At 37.5% G+C, this 15,355-nt stretch overlaps 1 protein-coding gene across 3 annotated transcripts in view; it reads right to left on the bottom strand.

Moving 5' to 3' along the window:
* The window catches only part of LOC149088151 (agrin-like), a 249,194-nt gene that overhangs the window by 96,264 nt on the left and 137,575 nt on the right, over positions 1–15,355 (bottom strand). For all 3 annotated transcript variants that reach the window (XM_089244963.1, XM_089244973.1, XM_089244981.1), the window contains exon 2: positions 11,969–12,004. In XM_089244963.1, the coding sequence (XP_089101089.1) occupies positions 11,969–12,004 (36 nt within the window). The remainder of the gene's footprint in view (positions 1–11,968; positions 12,005–15,355) is intronic.

The following is a 15,355-nucleotide window of genomic DNA, read 5'->3' as shown; positions in this document are numbered from 1 at the left end:
CTCCAGAAGGTCCGTGAACTATTCTGTTGGGATAAATCCAGCACCGATGAGCACGAGTGGTGCAAGAATTACGACGCCTGCGCCGTCTGCAAAGGAATCGCCCCGAACATCCTGCGACCGTTGCCGAGGACCGTCCACGAGAGCACCGGATACTCGTCATCGCTGATGAGAGAGGACCTTCGCCAGCCAGGTGATCTGATGTTCCGGCGACCAATAGATGCTGCTCTTCCAACACGTCCAGGGACTCCAGGAGTGGAGACACACGTGGGACTCCTCCACGCCTCGAGGACGTGCATCGAATCACCAGACACAGGATCAGCATCGGCTCTGGAAAGATGAAGAACTGCTTCGATGCGAGGGCCACGTCCATTACTTCAAGGAAGGGACCTCGTCTGGCTGTAGAACCCTAAGCGCCGGAAAGGACTGTGCCCGAAACTTCAGACGTCATGGGAAGGACCCTACAGAGTCCTGAAGAGGCTGAACGATGTAGTAGCTCGGATCCAGAAGACGCCATCCTCGAAGTGCAAGGTGGTCCACTTCAACAGACTGGCCTCTTACCACAGTGACAACCCGCCGGACTGAATTGTCGTGACGAACAATTCTAACAGAGGGACAATGTTACGAACTTTCGACGATAGATGGCGCGATTTCTTCTATAGAAATATCGACTCAGCAATATCGATGATACCGGTTTCGGTTATGAGCGAGAAGGTCCGATTGGCGGAGACTGGCAGGACGTGTAGAGAAAAAATCTAGAAAGTCCCGCCCCTCCATACGGTAGCGCCGCCGACTAGGAAACTGTAAAATAGAATTGTGTGGAATGTTCTTTTTCTCGAAGCTTCTATCCGAGTTATAAATACCATGGCGCTCACAAGATGGCAGATTCAGAGGGACTGAGAGAAGCTAGACAGGCTCAAAGACACTCGAATAGAGAGAGAGACTGAATGAAAAGTCAGTCGTGATTTAACTTTGTGAGAAAGTTGTTAGCTCTCCGATTACGTTGTAAATACGTGTAAATTGCTGTTCTGTAAATAAATCTGTGTTTGTCCGTCGAACCGCTTCTTGTTTTGCAATCCCGAAGTCTTGTGGAAAATTATCCGGAACAATATTATTTAGATGAATGCACATCATGTGCGAGGTGATAGTTGCTGAATCACTTCATTTAAAAATTATTCAATATCTTTTACAAAGAACGTTTGACTGTCCAGCTGAGAAGATCAATTTAGCTCATATTTTGTAAAAATTATAGTTGAATGCGAGACATTAACAAAATGAGCAATTTATCTTCAACACGGGGCTAAATCTAGGGAATTTCAGGCAGAGACAAAATTGACGCGGTTGCTGCCTGCAAATATCTAGCGTAGTGTGTGACAATAAGTAAATATGATAATTACCATAGTTACTATCAGCATTCACAACTGATTCATATATATGTATTTTGGAATCTTATAGTATCTTATGTATTTAGAATCAAATACAGACTGCTTGTTATCTTTGGACTTCTTAAATTTTCTCTGCATTTCCATTACCTTCGAAACAATATTTTGATAATGATTATAACGAACAAGATCGGTTTTACCTTCCTTTTCTATTTTTGATTCTAGAGTGAGCCAAAAAATTCATACGTGATATACGTGTCAAAGTCCATACGTAATGTTACAATAAATAATGGGTGGACTTTTAATGGACGTTAATTGCTCTTAATGGGAATTAAGAATCTTCGATGTATGATATAAGTTCATTCTCGAGGACGCGCATGATCAAAACGCATCAAAAGATCTGAAGAAACAGGAAAATATTTTTTTCTTTATGCGAATTCGATCCATTAGCCAAAAAGAAACAGGCAATACCGTGATAAATATATTCCAATGCATTCATTTGAAATTTGCACATTAAATAATTAATAAATTTAACTTGATTTTGACATGTGCTTAGCTCTCATAGAACTAAATTGTATTTGAATACACCCTGCCACGTGATACATCGAACCATCATATTTTTTTCTTTGGGTAAGGTTAGAGCTCATTGAAATACCAGGCTCACAAACCGGTTAAGCAAGTTTTGACGAGTTTTTCTACCTTTTCGGGCACCTTAAGTAAGGTTAGGGCTCCTTGAAACCCTACGCTGATTTATCCGCCACTTTCGGGTGAGGTGTGACGTAAGTATTACCGTTATAACGAATCGCTTTTCTTCGTATCCTGTTTTTTTTTAACGATTACAAGTCACGTGGAGAGGCAGAACCAGTTTATTTGTTTGAAGATGGAGGAGGAGCAGTGTGTGAATCCACCCACCTTTCTAGGTGCCTAAGATAAGGTAGTCGTACAAACACGCAAAGCAACTTTGCACATGGAATTATCATTCATTCTTTCATTCATTTTTGGTTTTTTTGCCTGTTATGGATTCGCCAACCGATAAAATTGGCTTTTTGAGGCAAAACAAAATGGAAGTCAATCGGAAGTTTGATACCCTGATAGCTTGGAGACAAAAGCCAATTTTCACAGAGGCAGGTTACTAGAAACCCTAGATATCCCCATATCAAAATACAGTAGAAATCCAATTATTCAGACTCCATTTATCTGGATCACTGGGACAGCACAGAAAAGTAAAAATGCAGTGAACTGATTCTGAACGATATATTCAGGCAATGATACATTTCAATACAGTATGTAGGTATAAAATGTAATCAAAATTGTTTTCAAAGTAATTACCTTACAGTATATACGTCTGAGTGGTGTCAGTTTATTTATAACCATCTGATATCAAAAGCAAGAAACTGGTGAGGGAATGCATTTTTCTGTTATTGGAAGCGATTTTGCCATATTCTTGAGGAATAGAGAAAGATTCACATTTACATCTGTACGTTGGAAAATCTCGGAAAAGAATTTTTAGCCAACCCATATGTGTTTCGCTTTCAGATATTTGTAATTCTTACGAGGAAGAAAATGAGAACCTTTGAAAAATAATATACAAGCAGGTATTATTAGATAAATCATGATTAATCAACATTGTTAATGCTTAATATTCTCATCGCTTCCACGAGTCAAATTCCATAGCTTAGTTTCGTGTTACGCAAATCAGTATCGGTATTTACTTGAACGAAGGAAGAAGCTTCGGACAGAAAAGGTTAAAATCTCTTTGTTCCCTGTCCTTATACGACCGACACGCCAAACTCCATTCATCAAGCAAGCAAAGAAAGAGAGAGGGAGACTGAAGTATCTCTATCCTACAGAATAGGTAGTTATCGGCGAAAACTGCTAACGACGTATGCCTGAAAATCAAGACACTTTGTTCTAGATGAGAGAGAGCAAAGACACGATCTTCTCCCTTAAACACGGCGGGACTTTTTGGGAAAACAAATCGTCTACAGCCGATGTGTGTTTACTCTTTAGAAGATCAAAGTTTCTCTATGTCCCATATAGCAGTTTAATTAATTATCTCGTCACAATAACGTGCGTGCCATTCACTATGCCTTTTCCATAAAATACACGAAACCGTTATTCTCAATTCTTAAATGACTCGGAAACGTTTAAAGAGGAAATACAAGCATACTTATACTTGACGTATAGATATTATTGTTCTCCAATTTTCTGAATGCTAACTCCAACATATGTAGACCTAATAAATGTGTGAACTGCCATGTGTCAAGAACTTTTCAACTTTTTCTGTTTATTGCTAATTTAAATGACATAAATCTGTGAATATTTGGTCTCCTTACCGCAAGAGAAGCTCCAGTCATATCTCCTTACTACCAAGTGGATTGGATCAGATTTTTTTTTTCTTATAAAGATAAAGTACTTTTAGACTCTGGTGGTTCGAAATCTGTGGTACGAGTACCCATGAGAGTTCACGATGGTTCAGGGGGTACGTGGAGAAATAGGCATGTGGTGAAACAGTACGTTGCTCTTCAGCCATCTTTTGAGATCTTTGACATATTTATCAACCACATACGTACAGCTGCTGATGGATCGTCTACATCAGCGGTTCTCAATCTTTTTTGACTCGCGGAGCCCTTTTCAGTATATAATTTATATGGCGGAGCTCTGTTTGACTCGAGGAGCCTTTTTTTGTACATTATTTTTATGGCAGAACCTTGCAGGCCTCTCTTATTTACTTATCTATCAAATTTACTGATTCGTTTTATTTTCCTCGAGTCGCCACGGAGCCCTTGGTGTTCCGCGGAGCACCGGTTGAGAACCACTAGTCATGTTTCTATTTCGACGAATGAGATATATGCGTTTCAGGCAACTGCTTCTTTTGCAGGCGTCAGTTGGCTGATACTCTGCGGAGAATCTGCATGGAATTTTCTTTAACGAATTGACTGGCTAGAAGATAAGACTTGAAACTTGTTAAACCATATGTAGGGCACACTTCGAGAGGAACTATGCACACACGGCATCTATCGGCGAAACAACATTTCTTGAAATATACACCTCAGCAGTCGATGTATGATCGTGAATGCGAGCTGGTCTCCCATTTGAAAAAAAAAAAATCTCTCCAGAACAGACCAGACCAGAATGTAAGATCTTGCCAGTTCCTGGCTGTGCCATCAAGTGGCTTAAGAAGTGGTACGTGGGACCCATAGAAAAAGGATCTCGGCAGAGAGCAGGCAGACATTCAACATGATAAGTACCTATATAATATGGAATTTCAAGCAACTTCCATCTTCACTTCAAAATATTGAGAGCAAATGGCAGCACCAACAAAAAGGAAGAAAAAAAACTAAACAAGCACAACTCTGCAAACATAAATACATTTGAGCCGCACATATAAATACACACGTTCCATATAATACAATACGTTCCAGCATGTACCGATTCGTTAGAAATTCCACAGAGGAATGCGAACGAGTTGCATGTGTACGATTAAGTAGTAGTAGTAGTCTTCTTCTAATCGGAGCAAAGGGTCTATGAAACGCAAAAGGTTAAGAACCACTGCCTATGGGGAAATGTACTCCAGATTGAACTCGGCCAGGCTATTTTTCCCTCTCTAAACAGGGAGTAGAGGAATGGTTCCTACTGCAAACCACATGACCTATATGTAGAAAACTATTACGCGCCTTCCATTGACTCATTTCCATTATCACGAACCCCTCTAGTGTACTCGTAGTGATACAAAAGTCTGCTATAGGTGAGGACTTGTCTTCCCAAGATGCGTTCCGAAGTCCAATCCGATTTCAGAGAACTATATAGTATTGTGCACGCTACATGTTCGAAACATGCTGCCATAATGCTATATATATTAGATGCAAGAGTTTAGAGAATGAATTCATTTTTCTGTTGCGTTGTGTTGGAAGCTACTTCGACATATTCTTGGAGCATTGGCCTGCTCTCATTTGCATATAGAGGTGGAAAATAATCACAATAGAACAATTTCAATCAACCTCTGTAATGAACTAGCGAGAAGACTATATTGATCCTATTGAACATGTCTAGGACGCACTTTCGGGAGAAATACACATACACATACCGAAGCACACAATACCGCTGACACTGCCGGAAATACGAACCGCTCTGGTTGATTTTTGGTAAAGAATACTATCAGCAAATTTTCGAAAGATGGTGGCTACCGATAGTGAGTTTAAGGGAGTGGCTTCATTCGTTACTGGGTATGCATCCCTAATTCTCGTAAGAGGAAGAAATCGCCTAGTTATGCAACTTAAATAATAACACTGATCCACTTAGCTAATGATAAACAACATTGTCATTAGCTAAGTGGATCAGTGTTATTATTAAGTAGCATAACTAAGTGATTTTTCTTCCTCTTACAAGAGTATACATGCGGTGTTCTCAACTTGTGATCAAATTTCTTATGTACAGTATAAGTGATCTCACAATACACTGAGGTAGAACCAAGTAAAATGAAAACTTGATGGACAGTTATTGATCACATCGGCCGTCGCAAGCACACGAATAATAATGCTCGCACGGCCATCCATCAATCCAGCTCCAGCGTGAGTGATGCCTTATTACAGGAGAATGATACACGGTAGTCATACTCACCGATGAAAATCAACGCGCTGTATTTAATATTCCAGTGCGAAATTGTGAAATATCATGTCCACAACAATGTACGAATAAATTTAACGAGTTCGGCTAACCCAGCCATAACGCGATAACACGAGTTTACGATGCAGTTCGCACTAATTTACGACACTATTTGACGCGTCGTTAGCCGCTTGATAATTTTATAGTTCCGACGTGGTGGATTTTTACGAGGAGGGGTTTTTCAGCTGAATCATAAATTAGCTTTAGCTACAGCATAATGGAATTAGCTTAACGAGCTATAGAAGACTAGAGAACCCGGGGAAAAATTCCATGTGACGATCTCTCTCTCTCTCTCTCGCTCTCATTTTTTTTTAAAACTCTGCTCGAAAACAGCTAAGACTAACCAAGCGTTGCTTACGCAAATTAAACAGCCGCAATGAAAATTCGGTGGTTTTTGACGAAGCGATGTCATTTATCATCATGCCTTTAGCTTTTTTTACTTCTAGATCCCGGAACAAAAAACATATACATTTTTTTTACCCTGTGCTTTTTAAAGTTTTTGTCCCTCGGTAAGTAAAAATTATAGCCTGTTTTTCCCCCCGGCTTCGTGAATAGAGTTTCCCCGCTGTTCTTTCCCCCCCCCCCCTTCAAAAAAAGTAGCTCAGAAATTTATTTTTATTTGGAAATTTCTGTGAGAAAACAAAATTACTATAGCTTTTGGAACGTTTGGCAGGCGCCATTTACTACGTGGCGTTTATGATTCATCGTCCTTTAGTGTGCGAATAATTTTGTTAATTTACATGGGTGATAAATCTTGCGTTCATTCAGTGTCATTATCTTTCATATTTGATTAGCCACGACTAATCGAATTCATTTGATTTCGATACTAATATAATGGTGATGTGAGTTTGAGAAAGTTACCCTAAGCCTGGGGGTTGCAAAAATTCTTAACTGCGAAATGCCGAAGTTTGAACATAAACGAGACTTTCTACATTTGTAAGGTTGAGTAAGTTCGATGATGGTGTTTTTCAGCACTACTGATCAAAAAAAATAAGGTAGGACAGTTTTTTGGATTCATATGTAAAGGCCTGTGCAGCTTTCAGAAGCTCAGAAGAGCCATTATACGGAAAGAATTCAACCTCCTGCTATATACACTTTTAATCAAAAGAAAAATTTCCATACCAAACAGTATACGCGATACCTACGGGGGGTCTTCAACGTTTCAGACACATTGCGGGCCAAATTAAACTTTCCATAAAACCCGCGGGCCATGAACTCATACCGTGGTACTATCGGTTATTAAACAGGGTTCTCCAAATTTTTGCAGAACACTTTCATTTATTCTGAATTTATTTATATCATTGAATTTGAATTTTCATTTATTTTAGATAACTTCATTAATTAATTCTTTTCATTCAATTATTATTTTTTTATTAAATCGAAAATTTGTCTCGGTAATTCTGAAATGTTTTTAAATAAAATTTTATTTTTCAGTAGTTATGAAATTGTTTTTTCTTTTCCAAAAATTCCAGAATTTTTTCAATAATTTTCAGTAATTTTTTTCTGAAATTACTGTTGGGAGTTCTAAAATTATTTATATCAGTAGTTCTGTAGTTATTTCTTCCAGTAATTCTGTATCTATTTTTCATTAATTATAAATTTTCATCAATTATGAATTTACTTTTTCTAATAATTCTAAAATTAATTTTTTTTAGTCATTTCAAAATTATTTCTTTTATTAAGGTGTTTTTTAGCATTTTTCTGCAAATTGTGTATTCTTTTTGGATGCCGAATTCAGCCACTCGAAATGGGTAGCCAGTATGGAATTAAAGATCTCAAAAACTTTTTTGGCTCACAAGGTCCCCGAGTTCGTTGCGACGGACCTTTACCAAATGCACAGCAGTACTATTGAATCTGGATCTCACAGTTCTAAATACGGAAGTACAGATTTCAAGATGGCCAGAGCTCTTGTAACGATTTTTTTTTAAAATATTTTTTCTATGTAATATAGTATATGTAAAGTAGATATTTTCTGCAAATCCTCGGAGGTCCACAGCAAAAAGCGTGGAGGACCACAAGTTCAAGACCTCCTGAGGTAAGCATTCCCACTTCTAACAAATTCGCGCAACCGGAATGTGTTGTTTGCGTGAGTGTTTAAATAAATATAACCTGCATACCTTCAATGCCAAAAATATAGTATTTCATAATTTACTTTCGATTTAAACATAAAATCATTCCTTCAAAATAGCTAGTAATTACTTCCAGCTTTTGGAGATATTATATAGCAAGGAATGCCACTTCTAGAGAACTAGGAAGTATACAACGAAATGCTGAATACATAAAACTTAAAAATGAACATATCATTGCAAAAAAAACCGAATGGGTGTAACTGAAGATGCTGATTGGCTTAGGAGTAAAATTATTGGGTGGGCTCCAATAATATCGGGGAAGGACTCAAACATAGAATACTTCAGTAGGTATTATGGAAATTGTGATAAATATTGACGTAGCCCTCACAGTCTGCGGCTCCTAGGTTGCGTACTTTGGCAGGCCATAGGCCAGATTTTTTACAATCATAGTGATTTAGCATAGTTTTTTACAGGCATTTTTTACTGCATAGTGAATTTATAGTGAGGAAAAAAATATATTGAGGATTGTCTTGGGATTCCCGGCTTCTGCTCTATCGGCCCCCACCTTTGTTGGGGGTGGGGGGAGCCCATGCGCTCTATACAAACTTATGCATATGAGAATTGAAGATTTCAGTGCAAAACCTACAACAATTTGATAAAAATGCGACGTAGGCTTATCACGCAATGTTTTCTTCCCTTTCATCTAAGTGAATGCACGCATAAGGGCATTTTATCAGCGTCCATAGGAAAGTCTGTAATTAATTAGCTATTGAAGTTTTGATAATTTTTTTATGTTTGTTCTTAGACCTAAATATGCATAGATTTGAAATTCCATGAAAAATAATCGATTTCTTCAATGCTTGGTAAAACATGGGATATTATACCTAAGATCTGAAGGAACTGCAAAAGAGAAACAACGCTCCATTATATTGCACCATAAAAGAGACTTTATTTACAAAACATTGAATTAAAATTATCTCGAACAGACTTCCATTTTTCAAGTTAGCGGATCGCTCTCTCCATATAAGTGTATATAAATGAGACACTTGAAACTGCGAGGGGTGAATGAGAACTTCCATGTGTTTCCACGGATACTGCACGTGTACTCTTAAAATAATCACGCACGAAGAGAACATATGTATCCAATACAAATGTAAATAAGTACAACAATATTCCAAGCGTTAGAGCAAACGTAGATGACACAGGAAAGTAAAGAAGTAGGAAAACGTCCTAATTAACGCAAACAGATGTCTCTTTTCTCAGAGGATTGCGTTCGAGGAAGAAGCGTTCCATCCCGGCAACAGGAATCAGAAAGAAAAATTTCGACATATCGAGTTTTGTATTTGTTTTGTACGGTTTGCATTACAACGTTGTTTGATACTCTCTCAGATGATCGAATTGCTCACGAACAAATGATCAGGGAGGGGAAGAGAAAAATATATTTTTAAGTAATATAAAATGGGAATTGTGTTCGAGATTCCATGCATTATTTAAAACAGGTTGTTAAATTTGGTAAATGAACCGTCACATGGCAGACGTTAGTCCCTGCAATTATGATGTCAAAAAAAGACACACTCTGTGAATTGCAAACACTGATGCGGAATAATAGCATTTTTCAATATTTCATACATTTATTTCGTTGTCCCCGAAGACAAGACGTACCTGGAAATACGATAATTTTGTGACATTCCCAATATTTTAAAAATGGAAAGGGGTAAAGTATATATACAATTATGATTTGAATATAATCTGTCTAAATGCAGGATATTAATTATTTTGTTCAGGGGTCGCGACCAAAACTTGTGCCGCGAGGGCTGCTGAGACGGGTCGTCGTACGCATCCACTTTCAGAAAGCGGTTTTTAGCTTATGGGTCACGATGCAAACTTGATTTGAAGCGGCTCTTAACTTTTGGGTCGTGAACCAAACTTTATTTGCAGAAGCAGAAACCTATAGCTATATAAGGTAAATAGTTCTGCTGTGTATTTTTCGAATCATGACTGAAGTGTAATGATTGAATATTTGTACTATTTTGTAGTCCTGTTGCTCTCTACGGCGATACTTTTCATGGGTTAGAGTAAACGATGGGTCCCGACCCAGACGTGATTTGCAGGGGTTTTCGAGATAAGTCGTATAAATCTAATTGCAGAGATGGATTGTACAAGTCAACTTGCAGCCAAGGATTATTATTAACCTACTGCAGTTGAATCCAGTTATAACGAACTTCAAGAGACTGGAGAAATCGCTTCGTTATAATGAAATTTCGTTATAAAGGAATTCGAGGTTTTCTGCATTGTTGCTATGTAAACCTATTTGGGGCATTAGAAAAGTGTTTGTTAAAGCGTGATTTTTTTTTCGCTATAACAGTATTCATTAAAACAGGATTCAATTGTACTATTACTTAACCGTACATGCACCTTCTATACACACCTTGCATGCATCATTAGGAATATCTAACGAATCGGTGCATGTCGGAACGTGCTGCGTTAGTGTATGTTATATGAACGTCCCCAACGTATTTCTGTTATCAGTTTTGCTTGTTTTGTGTCCATGCTGGTGCTGCTATTTGCCTTCCATATTTCAAAGTACAGATTGTAAATGCTTTATTTTTCATGTTATATAAGAACCATGATGAAAATCCGCCTAATCTCTGCGGATAGAGTTTTTTTTTTCAAATGGGAGACCAGCTCGCATTCATGCGTGAAAGTTGGAAAACCAATCAACCTATTACTACTAAACCGCACATGCACTTCGCACATATTTCTCTGAGAATTCTGTAACGAACTGATTAATGTTGTGATGTGCGTGTACGTGTTATAAAATTAAGTGAAGTTTGTTTCTGTGTAAATAGTGCTGCTGTGTATTTTTCGAATCATGACTGAAAAGTAATGATTGAATATCTGTACCATTGTAGTCCTGTTGCTCTCTGTGGCGATACTTCCTATGGGATAGTAAACGATAGGTTCGGACCCAAACATGCAGTCAGGGGTGCATAACCTATCGATAACGAGCCAGACTTCGCTCGTGGTGCTTACGAGATGTACAAACCCATTTACAGTCAGGGGTTCTTAACCCCACCGGGTTGCGATCCAAACTTGGTTAGCACTGATTTCTCATATGGAAGACCTAATTCTTTAACAGGCATTGGTTCTTGTCCTATATATCGTAACCTGAGTTTGGGTCGGACATGTCCTACAAATCCACTTAAAGTCCTAAAACATTACGGGTATACCAATTTCCACAAATTTTAGACAAAATGATTCATGGGGCTAGCGAAGTTGATCATGTTATTGATTTTGGGTCACAGTTAAAAAGGCTTCACAACCTTCGACTCAGTTAATTCTGTGAAAATTGATTTAGTTTATTTTATGCAATATCAATTTTTTTTTAGTAATATAGAAAGATGTGTGGCATTACACTATAAAAGTTTGATAAAAATGCTTTTATAGAACTTGAAAATACAACCAATAATCGTACCGGTTACATTCGCGCAGATGCAACCGATAGTCTTATTGGTTGTATTTTTCAAGTTTTATAAAAACACTTCTATAAAACTTTTATAGTGTAATCCCGGCTTTATCAAAATGTTCTCATCAAACAAATTAATTTGATCTAACCAATCGATGATATAGTAATAAATAATAACTGTATCATGTGAATTCGACTTCCGCAAAATGTGTTTTGTAATTTTTTCTGCTGCACTCTTAGCACATTACACTTGACCATAACGTACGCGAATGAGCTTATTTATATCCGTTATATATCCGATAATATAGGAATCTTTTAAAATAGTGGAATTTATGGAAAATTCATGAAAAATTCTCGGAAATTCATATTCAAGGAAGAAATTTACTTACTGTCCAAAATATTTGGTCTTCTTTTGTACGGCAGATCTGTAATGAAGAAAAAAGTGTTGTAGTTTTCTGAGTAAATAAGGTAAATATATTATCTGATTGCATGACATGAGAAAACAGGTATCAAGACATTACGAAGAAGACGTTAGAATTGCAATATTAAATATAAGGTGACAGTCGTGATTCTCATCGTTCCAAAAAAACGGACTTTATATCGAAAGTTTGAGAAAAAAACCAGCTTAAGGCATGTATTTTCAACCTGTTCCTCTCGAGCACCAAGATGCTCACTGAAGTACCCAAAGTGATCGATGCTCGTGTCCGATTTCGTGCTCGCGAGCACTTGACGAACACCCGAATTAAACAACTGGTACAATTTGCATTCGAGGTTTGAAATTAATTTGAATTATCGTGCATTTGTATGCTAAACTTCCCGTAAGGGTGCTCTTCTTTTGATGATGGGTGCATACAGTGCTCGCGACGGGAGAAATCGTCAAGACCTCTAGCTTAAGGTATCCCCAACTACGTTTAAAATATAATTTTGGAAGAGAATATAGATTTTTTTTAACTTTTATTTGTTATTAAAGTCCCATTTCTTGTCATTCCAAAGCAGGCTGGCCTTGATTTACATATACAGAGTGATTAGTTAATTCCCCTTGCCGCATTTTAATGGTAAACAGCGTTGATTCTAGAGGCATACTTGCAATTAAAAAATTATCCAAATAACGTGTAGACCGAAGCTACGCAGCTGCAATCCATACGCTGCTGTGGTGATGGAGTGGTCCTGGTGATGGACCCGCATCGCGAGGACTCAGGTTCGAACCCACCGTCACCGCAGTGGTGGTCGTTTGAGGCCGAATGCGAGTTGATCTCTCTGTTAAAATCCTTTTTAACAGAGAGATCAACTCTAATTGAGAGATCAACAATAATTGTATAGTTGTAAGCCTGTGGCGAGAGCCACAGGCTTACAACTATACAATTATTCCGTCATTGAACTTCACTCAGAAAAATTGATGGCAGACGGCAGCAATGCAAATAACAAGCATTACACAGAAACAAACTTCACGGAAGGTTCACTATACATACACATACATTCCGGCATGTATCGATTCGCAAGAAGTTCCGCAGAGAAATATGGACGAGGTGCGTGTGTGGTTAAGTAGTAGTAGCTGCAATCCACGCAAAAAAGGCGTTTCTCTAATTCAGCAAAGGCCTTTATTGCATCTCCTCTAATATTTGAAGAAACGACATAGACCGTTGTTCGTCCTTTATAAGGTTTCAATTGGAAACAAAAATATTTGCAAAATGGGAATAATCTATGTTTTTTTATTTATTTTCAAAAGGATCACAATCAAATTTTCGATTCACCAAAATACAGTACTTCATAAATACTAATCCACGGCTCTTCTCTCGTTATAGGAATCTCAATATTTACCTACTTCCAGGGAAAATCATATTCTATCAGGATTTACATACGTGTTGCTGAATTCAAAAAAGATAAAATCAATAACTATATATTGCTATGAATTTTTCGAGTGAAACATAAACCAAGTTGTGAAGATTTTGAAGTATAGAAAATGTAGAGATTTCTGAGCATTGATAATATAACTTTTCATTTTTTGAATTTCATATCATATGATGTGTGCTCGAGGAAAATAATTTATTCCTTGCGACAATACAAACTACGGAATTGGTGTTTTTCATTACTAAACACTTTTCTCCATTGTTGAGGACAGAAGAAAAATCTTAAAGTTTGCAGATATTCATATTCAGTTTCGTTTCACCCACGAATAAGTATTTATATCTGAAAATCGAATTCCTTTAGTCAACATAATAAAAAAATATACATGTTTTCGAAAACACACATTATAATAAGAGTAAATATTCAATGATTAGAAATTTATATTTGCGATAGTCGTTGAGGTAGATAAATCGTGTAATCATAGGACTTGAAAAACAAAATCTGGAGACAAAAAATTGTCAAATTTCAACGAGGTGTCATATGCGTTAGCAATTTGCAATAAATTTAATGTTGTTGATTTGGATTTGGTTCAGCAATAAAATTTGTTTATACATTCCATGCCGCTTAATGTAATCGTATCAGGCCTCTGGGTTTATGATAAACTTGCGAACGGAATATCCGAAGAAAATTCCGTTTGCAAGTACTGTGACCATACATCCCGTTTGGTCGTACATGGTGAACGGATATTCGTAAAAACTGGACAACTCTATTTTTTATTTCCAATATAACTGCCTGCAAAATGTTTAATCGTTCTATGTTTTCTAAAACGGGACTACTTTCTTTTTTTTTCATTAAGGTAAAATCCTCCATTTTTAATGAGCCATTGTGAAACGAAATCAGTATGGAACAATCGAATATGTACCACGAATTACGAGTTCCTTTGGAAAAAGAAATTTGAATCTGATCAACTGAAAGAAACTGATCAAGGACTGAAGGAAATATATATTTTATATAATATATATTTCTTGACATACATTCGCCGTCATTATAGGAAGGCTATCGCAAAAGCAGCGCTATACGTACATGAATCATAGCGAACAGTACAGACCGATTACAACATTAAATGCAGAAATGTCTGTCAACCAAGGAAGAAGAGAACACTTGCTGATATATATATATATACATATAATAAAAAAAAGCCTTCTACACACAGTCTTGCAGCTTGATAACGTTAACTTACGGGGAAAAATAAGAGTCCGAATGCGCAAAAGGAACTTTCGACTGAAAAAAATTGATAACGATATCCGAGTCCCAATAAGTAGAATCGAAATTTTCCCATGTAATGAAGTTGGTGGGCATGGTAGCCATGGTCGATAAAATACTCGTCTGTAGTACCAAAGGTTGTTTAGAGGTGTCGCGAGTTCCATACCCGGTGCGTCCTCATCAGAAACTTTCCTGACAGCGTGGTACAACAGAAACGGTGACATGACCATAGGAAAAAATTGCTACCGTAGGGAGTCTCACTTCAAGGGGTTAGCGCACCAACCCCTCGGTGAGCCTAAAAAAACGGCTGTCGTTCGGAATCTGTAATAAATTGTAGGTCCCGGTCTAATTAGCCTTCGTGTGCAGAAAATGACCGTAGTGCGAGAAAAAAGATAAAATTAAATTGGTTCATTCCGTTCTTTGATGAAGTGATAACAATACCTACCCAAATCACACAAAATTATCCGTGATTTTAATAAGCGTCATCGACTGAATCTTCAGCGATGGATGAAGTTGAATTTGTTTCCTAATGTTTGGCTGACTTCAACAAAAAACAAATATAAGAAAGTCATCCAGAGAATAATGACCGATTGCGTATTCCCGCCGCTCAGGTCACGCGAACTTCGTCATTCAAGGTCTTACAGTGTCCCCCAATTATTCTATTCATT

The sequence above is a fragment of the Pholcus phalangioides genome, unplaced genomic scaffold, assembly GCF_987345545.1.
Source record: "Pholcus phalangioides strain wild (caught in Gottingen) unplaced genomic scaffold, Ppha-v1.0 ptg000003l_1, whole genome shotgun sequence".
In the NCBI taxonomy this organism is placed as follows: domain Eukaryota; kingdom Metazoa; phylum Arthropoda; class Arachnida; order Araneae; family Pholcidae; genus Pholcus; species Pholcus phalangioides.
The sequence above is the reverse complement of the archived record's forward strand: the minus strand, read 5'-3'. Positions and strand labels throughout refer to the sequence as shown.